The sequence below is a fragment of the Anomaloglossus baeobatrachus genome, chromosome 11, assembly GCF_048569485.1.
Source record: "Anomaloglossus baeobatrachus isolate aAnoBae1 chromosome 11, aAnoBae1.hap1, whole genome shotgun sequence".
NCBI lineage: Eukaryota > Metazoa > Chordata > Amphibia > Anura > Aromobatidae > Anomaloglossus > Anomaloglossus baeobatrachus.
Window position 1 is genome coordinate 195,122,580 of NC_134363.1, and position 10,212 is coordinate 195,132,791.

The window sequence follows — 10,212 nt, forward strand, 5'->3', positions numbered from 1 at the left end:
CAGTGTACAGCTTGTATACAATGTACAGTGTCAGTGCGCAGCTTGTATACAATGGGCACTGTCAGTGTGCAGCCTGTATACAATGTGCAGTGTCAGTGTGCAGCTTGTATACAATGGGCAGTGTCAGTGTGCAGCTTGTATACAATGTACAGTGTCAGTGTGCAGCTTGTATACAATGTGCAGTGTCAGTGAGCTGCTTGTATACAATGTGCAGTGTCAGTGCTCAGGTTATATAACAGTGCCCAATTATCCAATCGCCTCCCCGATGTCATGTGACAAGGTCTCCGGTGTGAATGGGGGGCCGGGGTGTTACATTTGGTGTTATCGCTCACACACACTCATTATCAGTATTCCAGATGAGGTCTACAGGGAGGACATGGGGGCCCATGCGAAGGACATAGGGGAGGACATGGGGGACACGCGGGGGACAAGGGAAGGACATGGGGGGACACGAGGAGGACACAGGGGAGGCCATGGGGGACACGCGGGGGACAAGGGAAGGACATGGGGGGACACGAGGAGGACATGGGGGGACACGGGGAGGACATGGGGGGGGACATGGAGAGGACATGGGGGGGACACGGAGAGGACATGGGGGGACACGGAGAGGACATGGGGGGACACGGAGAGGACATGGGGGGACACGGGGGGGACATGGGGGGACACGGGGGGGACATGGGGGGACACGGGGAGGGACATGGGGGGACACGGGGAGGACATGGGGGGACACGTGGAGGACTTGGGGAGACACGGGGAGGACATGGGGGGACACGGGGGGGACAAGGTAAGGACATGGGGGGACACGGGGAGGACTTGGGGGGACATGGGGAGGACATGGGGGGACACGTGGAGGACTTGGGGGGAACATGGGGAGGACATGGGGGGACACGTGGAGGACTTGGGGGACATGGGGAGGACATGGGGGAACACGGGGAGGACATGGGGGAACACGGGGAGGACATGGGGGGACACAAGGAGGACATAGAGGGGACACGGGGAGGACATTGAGGGGACACAGGGAGGACATGGGGGACACGGGGAGGACATAAGGGGACACGGGGAGGACATTGAGGGGACACGGGGAGGACATGGGGGGACACTGGGGCGTTCATCATGTGATGTGACCCCCGACTCACGTTTGATGAACTTGCGCAGATCGGCTTTCTCCTCCAGACGCGTCTGTAGATTCAGGAACTCGCGGTAGCGGCGGTTGACGGTGTGATACGCCATTGGCTGCAGGGAGCCCAGGGATTGGCTGTCCAGCGCGGTGTCATACTGCGGAGGCAGTGAAAGGCGTCACACAGCCGCTGCCCCCGCACATTACACACGTGCAGCATCATTATCCCCAACATTCATCAGTCTGAAAAGTCATAAAATGTTCCCGGCGGCTCCAGACCCCGCGCTCAGCCCCATCATACCATCTCCAGACAACCGTCATCTGCAGAGCGCGACAAAGACAACTGCACACCAGCCACCAATCCAGAGCCACATACAGCGGCACCACCAATCCACAGCCACATACAGCGGTGCCACCAATCCACAGCCACATACAGCGGTGCCACCAATCCACAGTCACATACAGCGGTGTCACCAATCCACAGCCACATACAGCGGTGCCACCAATCCACAGCCACATACAGCGGCCACGCCAATCCACAGCCACGTACAGCGGCACCACCAATCCACAGCCACATACAGCGGCCTCGCCAATCCACAGCCACATACAGCGGCACCACCAATCCACAGCCACATACAGCGGCACCACCAATCCACAGCCACATACAGCAGTGCCACCAATCCACAGCCACATACAGCGGCCTCGCCAATCCACAGCCACATAAAGCGGCACCACCAATCCACAGCCACGTACAGCGGCACCACCAATCCACAGCCACATACAGCAGTGCCACCAATCCACAGCCACATACAGCGGCACCACCAATCCACAGCCACATACAGCGGCCTCGCCAATCCACAGCCACATACAGTGGCACCACCAATACACAGTCACATACAGCGGTGTCACCAATCCACAGCCACATACAGTGGCACCACCAATCCACAGCCACATACAGCGGCCTCGCCAATCCACAGCCACATACAGCGGCGCCACCAATCCACAGCCACATACAGCAGTGCCACCAATCCAGAGCCACATACAGCGGTGTCACCAATCCACAGCCACATACAGCGGCCTCGCCAATCCACAGCCACATACAGCGGTGTCACCAATCCACAGCTACATACAGCGGTGTCACCAATCCACAGCCACATACAGTGGCACCACCAATCCACAGCCACATACAGTGGTGTCACCAATCCACAGCCACATACAGCGGCGCCACCAATCCACAGCCACATACAGCAGTGTCGCCAATCCACAGCCACATACAGCGGTGTCACCAATCCACAGCCACATACAGCAGTGCCACCAATCCACAGCCACATACAGCGGTGTCACCAATCCACAGCCACATAAAGCGGTGTCACCAATCCACAGCCACATACAGTGGCCTCGCCAATCCACAGCCACATACAGCGGCATCGCCAATCCACAGCCACATACAGCGGCCACACAAATCCACAGCCACATACAGCGGTGTCACCAATCCACAGCCACATACAGCGGCCTTGCCAATCCACAGCCACATACAGCGGTCACACAAATCCACAGCCACATACAGCGGTGTCACCAATCCACAGCCACATACAGCGGTGTCACCAATCCACAGCCACATACAGCAGTGTCATCAATCCTCAGCCACATACAGCGGTATCACCAATAGACAGCCACATACAGCGGCCTCGCCAATCCACAGTCATATACAGCGGCGCCACCAAACCACAGCCACATACAGCGTCCTCGCCAAACCACAGCCACATACAGCGGCCACACAAATCCACAGCCACATACAGCGGTGTCACCAATCGACAGCCACATACAGCGGTGTCACCAATCCACAGCCACATACAGCGGTGTCACCAATCCACAGCCACATACAGCGGTGTCACCAATCCACAGCCACATACAGCGGTGTCGCCAATCCACAGCCACATACAGCGGTGTCACCAATCCACAGCCACATACAGCAGTGTCACCAATAAACAGCCACATACAGCAGTGTCACCAATCCACAGCCACATACAGCGGTGTCACCAATCCACAGCCACATACAGCGGTGTCACCAATAAACAGCCACATACAGTGGCCTCGCCAATCCACAGCCACATACAGCGGTCCCATCAATCCACAGCCACATACAGCGGTCCCATCAATCCACAGCCACATACAGCGGTCCCATCAATCCACAGCCACATACAGCGGCCACACCAATCCACAGCCACATACAGCGGCCTTGCCAATCCACAGACACAGTGGTGTCACCAATCCACAGCCACATACAGCGGTGTCAGCAATCCACAGCCACATACAGCGGCCTCGCCAATCCACAGCCGCATACAGCGGCCTCGCCAATCCACAGACACATACAGCGGCCTCGCCAATCCACAGACACATACAGCGGCCTCGCCAATCCACAGCCGCATACAGCGGCCTCGCCAATCCACAGACACATACAGCGGCCTCGCCAATCCACAGACACATACAGCGGCCACACAAATCCACAGCCACATAGCTGTACCACCAATTATAATTATAACAGGATTATAAGACGAAACCAAACACACTATTTTGCTGTTACATCATGTCTTATACTCCAGTCACCCCCAGAGCTGCAGTCACTATTCTGTTGTTATATCAACTCTTATCCTCCAGTCACCTCCAGAGCTGGTCACTATTCTGCTGTTACATCGTGTCTTATTCTCCAGTCACCTCCAGAGCTGCAGTCACTCTTCTGCTGTTACATCTTGTCTTATCCTCCAGTCACCTCCAGAGCTGCAGTCACTCTTCTGCTGTTACATCTTGTCTTATCCTCCAGTCACCTCCAGAGCTGCAGTCACTATTCTGCTGTTACATCTTATCTTATCCTCCAGTCACCTCCAGAGCTACAGTCAGTATTTTGCCGGTACGTGGTGTCCTCACCCCTGGAGCTGCGATCAGTATACTGCAGTTACTCATGTCCTGTTCCACGGAGCTGTGGTCAATATTCTGCCAGACATCATGTCCTCACCCCTGGAGCTGCAATCACTATTCTGCCGGTACGTGGTGGCCTCTCCCCCAGAGCTGAGGTCAGTATTCTGCTGGTACGTGGTGTCCTCTCCCCCAGAGCTGTGATCAGTATTCTGCCGGTAAGTGGTACCCTCTCTCCTGGAGCTGTGGTCAGTATTCTGCCGGTACATGGTACCCTTTCCCTCAGAGCTGTGGTCAGTCTTATGCCAATACGTGGTGTCCTCTCCCCCAGAGCTGTGATCAGTATTCTGCCGGTTCGAGGTGTCCTCTCCCCCGGAGCTGAGGTCAGTATTCTGCCGGTACGTGGTGTCCTCTCCCCCAAAGCTGAGGTCAGCATTCTGCTGGTACGTGGTGTCCGCTCCCCCAGAGCTGTGGTCAGTATTCTGCCGGTACGTGGTGTCCTCTCCCCCAAAGCTGAGGTCACTATTCTGCAGTTACGTGGCGCCCTCTTTCCCCAGAGCTGAGGTCAGAATTCTGCCGATACGTGGTGTCCTCTCCCTCAGAGCTGTGGTCAGTATTCTGCCGGTACGTGGTGTCCTCTCCCCCAAAGCTGAGGTCACTATTCTGCAGTTACGTGGCGCCCTCTTCCCCAGAGCTGAGGTCAGTATTCTGCCGGTACGTAGTGCCCTATCCCCCAGAGCTGAGGTATTCTGCCGGTACGTGGTTTCCTCTCCCCCGGAGCTGATGCCAGTATTCTGCCGATATGTGGTGTCCTCTCCCCCGGAGCTGTGGTCAGTATTCCGCCGGTACGTGGTGTCTTCTCCCCCAGAGCTGAGGTCAGTCTTCTGCCGGTACGTGGTGCCCTCTCCCCCAGAGCGAGGTCAGTATTCTGCCGGTACGTGGTGCCCTTTCCCCCAGAGCTGAGGTCAGTATTCTGCCGGTACGTGGTGCCCTTTCCCCCAGAGCTGAGGTCAGTATTCTGCCGGTACGTGGTGCCCTTTCCCCCAGAGCTGAGGTCAGTATTTTGCCGGTACGTGGTGCCCTCTCCCCCAGAGCTGTGGTCAGTATTCTGCCAGTACGTGGTGTCCTCTCCCCCGGAGCTGAGGTCAGTATTCTGTCGGTACGTGGTGTCCTCTCCCTAAATGCTGAGGTCAGTATTCTGCCGGTACGTGGTGTCCTCTCCTCCAGAGCTGAGGTCAGTATTCTGCCGGTACGTGGTGTCCTCTCCCCCAGAGCTGAGGTCAGTATTCTGCCGGTACGTGGTGTCCTCTCCCCCAGAGCTGAGGTCAGTATTCTGCCGGTACGTGGTGTCCTCTCCCCCAGAGCTGAGGTCAGTATTCTGCCGGTACGTGGTGTCCTCTCCCCCAGAGCTGAGGTCAGTATTCTGCCAGTACATGGTGTCCTCTCCCCCAGAGCTGCACTAATCTCTCCGCTCAATGCAGGGCATGCTGTGCGCGCAGTATGTCCGGGCTCTATAGTCGGTGGTCTCCAGCATCACCGATGCATTACCTTTATGGTGTACAGCGTGTAGGGGTGAGAGCCGGTGCCGCTGTGCTCCCGCGCCGTTATCGTGCCCGTGATTCGCAGGTTCTGGATCAGCACCGGCCCATCTGGGCTGCTGAGGGGCACAAAGCTGAATGGATGGAGAGGGGCAGTGGGTGAGGATGTGATTATGGGGGAGGCATCCATCGGACTCAGGCCCTCTTTGTCAGTGCTGGGTACAGTTATACATTCTGGGTCCAATCCGGCGGGCTCTATGAGGATCTCGGGGCGAGCAGGTGGCCCCCCATGGATGGGCATGCAGGCATCTTCCGATAGAGTCGAGCCGCTGTCGTCATGGGTCGGGATGATGGGGCTTTCGGCTGGAGTCAGGATGTCCAAGCAGCAGTCGGACAGGAGGTCATCAGACGAGGTCATTAGCGGAGGGTCCATTTCCCGCCCTAGGTCTGACAAGGGGGACTCAAGCTCAGACTCCTCACACAGGAAAAAGGGGCTGCAGGGCTTTGGGGGTTGCAGATACTGCACAGAGAAAAGCTCCAACCTGTCCTCCTCCCCCGAGTCTCGGCCCCTCCCATCCGTCTCGTTTTCCTGGTCAGCACCGTCCGTTTCGTGGCAGCCGATGGCGTCACCCTGCGGGGAAGGAAGGATGAGCTGAGGAGCCGGATCCAGACTCAGAGGAAGTGACCGGGGAACTACTGGGGCCGCAGGAGACTCGTCCCCGGCCTCCTCCAGCCTCAGAGGCAGCCTGGAGAGCACGTTGGTCAGGACGATGTTAATCCAGTCGGGGTCAGACATTCGGCCCACCAGAGGAAGGACCACGTTACAAGCGATCAGCTCCACCACCAAGTGCCGTCCGCTCCGGGTGTCCAGGTGCGGCTGTGGCACCAGCTCGGTCAGGAGGGTGTCCACAAACCAGCGGGTGTGGGCCAGCTCATCGGTGGGGCTGCATGTGGCCTGGTGGGCAGGACTCAGTTCCTGGTAGGCTTCCCATAGGAGGGACTCTTTCTCGGACGGGTCGCTGACGCTTTGCACTCGCGCCTTCGCCCACTTATAGCACTGGAGGTGACACCCAGCCAGGACAAGCAGCTTGCGGGTGACAGCCTCACGGTCTGCAGAGCTAAGCCTCTGCTTTAGCGCCATGGAAAGATCCCACATGACACCACTGACCTCATCCTCAAATGTCGCTTCATGACTAAGCCTCCGATACCAGGAGGAGACAAAGTCCTGCACAATCTTCTGAATGGTCAGGCCGATCTCCTTGTCCAGCTGTGCCTCGGCGTCTGGGGAGCGGTAGCCATGCTCTAAGGTGAGGAATCTCTCCAGGTGGACGGGGGTGGCACTGCTGAGTATAAAGGGTGGCCCCAGCCAGGCCCCGAGGGCAGCCATAATGCCAGAGAACAGGAGGAGAAGCCATATGTTCACAAGGAGATGCACTAGTATCAGCCCGGCGAGGAAGATCGCCACACCAAGGACCCTCCACCTCTTGTCCATGGGTGGTGCAGCCTCGCACTGTACACCCTGCAGGTCGTCTCCATCTGTGAGCACAAAACAAGAGGTGAGAAGACTGGGCCATGGGGAGAAGCAAGGAGAAACAGGGCTGAAGAGAGGGGAGGAGAAACAGTGGGCTGCGGAGAGGTGAGAGAAAACACCGAAAGAAGCGGTGGCTGCAGAGAGACATGGGGGAATACAGAGAGAAGCAGGGGGCAGTGGAGGGACGAGAGGAGAAACGAGGTTGTGGAGAAGGGAGGAGAAACAGGGGGCTGCGGAGAGGTGAGAGAAATTACCGAAAGAAGCGGTGGCTGCAGAGAGACATGGGGGAATACAGAGAGAAGCAGGGGGCAGTGGAGGGACGAGAGGAGAAACGAGGTTGTGGAGAAGGGAGGAGAAACAGTGGGCTGCGGAGAGGTGAGAGAAAACACCGAAAGAAGCGGTGGCTGCAGAGAGACATGGGGGAATACAGAGAGAAGCAGGGGGCAGTGGAGGGACGAGAGGAGAAACGAGGTTGTGGAGAAGGGAGGAGAAACAGTGGGCTGCGGAGAGGTGAGAGAAAACACCGAAAGAAGCGGTGGCTGCAGAGAGACATGGGGGAATACAGAGAGAAGCAGGGGGCAGTGGAGGGACGAGAGGAGAAACGAGGTTGTGGAGAAGGGAGGAGAAACAGGGGGCTGCGGAAAGGTGAGAGAAAACACCGAAAGAAGCGGTGGCTGCAGAAAGACATGGGGGAATACAGAGAGAAGCAGGGGGCAGTGGAGGGACGAGAGGAGAAACGAGGTTGTGGAGAAGGGAGGAGAAACAGGGGGCTGCGGAAAGGTGAGAGAAAACACCGAAAGAAGCGGTGGCTGCAGAGAGACATGGGGGAATACAGAGAGAAGCAGGGGCCATGGGGGAACGAGAGGAGAAACGAGGTTGTTTAGAGAGGAGGAAAAACAGGGGGGCTGCGAAGAGGTGAGAGAAAACACCAAAATAAGCGGGGGGGGGGGGGGGGGGCTGCAGAGAGACATTGGGGAATACAGAGAGAAGCAGGGGGCCGTGGGGGGACGAGAGGAGAAACGAGGTTGTGGGTAGTGGAGGAGAAACAGGGGGCTGCGGAGAGGCGAGAAAAAACACAGAAAAAAGCAGGGGGGCTGCAGGGAGACATGGGGGAATACAGAGAAAAGCAGGGGGCCGTGGGGAGACGAAATGAGAAACAGGGGGCTTCGGGGAGATGAGAGAAAACACAGAAAGAAGCGGGGGGCTGTGGGGAGACATGGGAAAATGCAGTGTGAAGCTGGGGTCCGCGGGCAGACAAGAGGAGAAGTAGGGAGCCATGGGCAAACGAGAGGAGAAGCAGGGGACCTCAGGCAGACAAGAGGAGAAGCAGGGGGCCGCGGGCAGACAAGAGGAGAAGCAGGGGGCTGCGGGCAGACAAGAGGAGAAGCAGGGGGCTGCGGGCAGACAAGAGGAGAAGCAGGGGGCCGCGGGCAGACAAGAGGAGAAGCAGGGGGCTGCGGGCAGACAAGAGGAGTAGCAGGGGACCTCTGGCAGACAAGAGGAGAAGCAGGGGGCTGCGGGCAGACAAGAGGAGAAGCAGGGGGCCGCGGGCAGACAAGAGGAAAGGCAGGGGGCCGCGGGCAGACAAGAGGAGAAGCAGGGGACCTCAGGCAGACAAGAGGAGAAGCAGGGGGCTACGGGCAAACAAGAGAAGAAGGGGGCCGCGGGCAGACAAGAGGAGAAGCAAGGGGACCTCAGGCGGACAAGAGGAGAAGCACGGGGCCGCGGGCAGACAAGAGGAGAAGCAAGGGGACCTCAGGCAGACAAGAGGAGAAGCAGGGGGCCGCGGCCAGACAAGAGGAGAAGCACGGGGCCGCGGGCAGACAAGAGGAGAAGCAGGGGGCCGCGGGCAGACAAGAGGAGAAGCAGGGGGCCGCGGGCAGACAAGAGGAGAAGCAGGGGGCCGCGGGCAGACAAGAGGAGAAACAGGGGCCCGCGGGCAGACAAGAGGAGAAGCAGGGGGCCGTGGGCAGACAAGAGGAGAAGCAGGGGGCCGCGGGCAGACAAGAGGAGAAGCAGGGGGCCGCGGGCAAACAAGAGGAGAAGCAGGGGGCCGCGGGCAGACAAGAGGAGAAGCAAGGGGACCTCGGGCAGACAAGAGGAGAAGCAGGGGGCCGCGGGCAGACAAGAGGAGAAGCAGGGGGCCGCGGGCAGACAAGAGGAGAAGCAGGGGGCTGCGGGCAGACAAGAGGAGAAGCAGGGGGCCGCGGGCAGACAAGAGGAGAAGCAAGGGGACCTCAGGCAAACAAGAGGAGAAGCAGGGGGCCGCGGGCAGACAAGAGGAGAAGCAGGGGGTCGCGGGCAGACAAGAGAAGCAGGGGGCCGCGGGCAGACAAGAGGAGAAGCAGGGGGCTGCGAGCAGACAAGAGGAGAAGCACGGGGCCGCGGGCAGACAAGAGGAGAAGCAGGGGCCGCGGGCAGACAAGAGGAGAAGCAGGTTGCCGCGGGAAGACAAGAGGAGAAGCAGGGGGCCGCGGGCAGACAAGAGGAGAAGCAAGGGGCCGCGGGCAGACAAGAGGAGAAACAGGGAGACACTGTGGAAGGGGGTGGGGGGAATGGAGGGCTGCGGGGAGAATACAGGGTCGTCGCTGTTCTACATCATGTCACTCTTGTGGCCCTCGGGTCCCACATCGCTCTCTCTTGGCCGGGGTCGGCACTCACCACTCCCTCTAGACGCGGTTTGGACAGGTGACACCATATCTCCTCCAGAGATAAAACCTCAAGGACTTTACATCTCCAGCTGATGGCGGCGTCACTGACGGTCACTCTGCTCTCCTAATATCTGAAGGTCACGAGACGTCACTCGCTTCATTCTGCATCTGTGGAATAGAATAGTTATATGAAGATATCCAAAATAGGACTCAAAATGGCATTGGAGCTGCACTCAGATATCGGACTTTCTGATCACAAGACTTTCATGATTCATGCTGACTTAGCGCGATATAAAATGATGAGACACATATACATATATATCTCAGAATAAGCCCTTTTTACAGTTTACCCAATAGGAGACGTGTTACGTATTCTTGGCTCTTAGCAAACTGATTTCTTTAAATGTATCTGAACTTCCGTAACTAAAGCAGTCATATTTCTACCTAGATCCGTGGTCATCT

The 10,212-nt window shown here is 58.0% G+C and overlaps 1 protein-coding gene across 2 annotated transcripts in view; it reads right to left on the minus strand.

Annotated features, from left to right (window-relative positions):
- SNX19 (sorting nexin 19) overlaps positions 1-9,915 on the minus strand; it is a 42,952-nt gene extending 33,037 nt beyond the window's left edge. For both annotated transcript variants that reach the window (XR_012727564.1, XM_075328645.1), the window contains exons 1-3: positions 9,761-9,915; positions 5,579-7,104; positions 1,137-1,275 (exon numbers count right to left, since the gene is read on the minus strand). Coding sequence is in view for 1 of the 2 variants with exons in the window: in XM_075328645.1 (XP_075184760.1) it covers positions 1,137-1,275; positions 5,579-7,104; positions 9,761-9,797 (1,702 nt within the window). In the remaining variant the exon portion in view is untranslated. The remainder of the gene's footprint in view (positions 1-1,136; positions 1,276-5,578; positions 7,105-9,760) is intronic.
- Between the last annotated feature and the right edge of the window lie 297 nt (positions 9,916-10,212).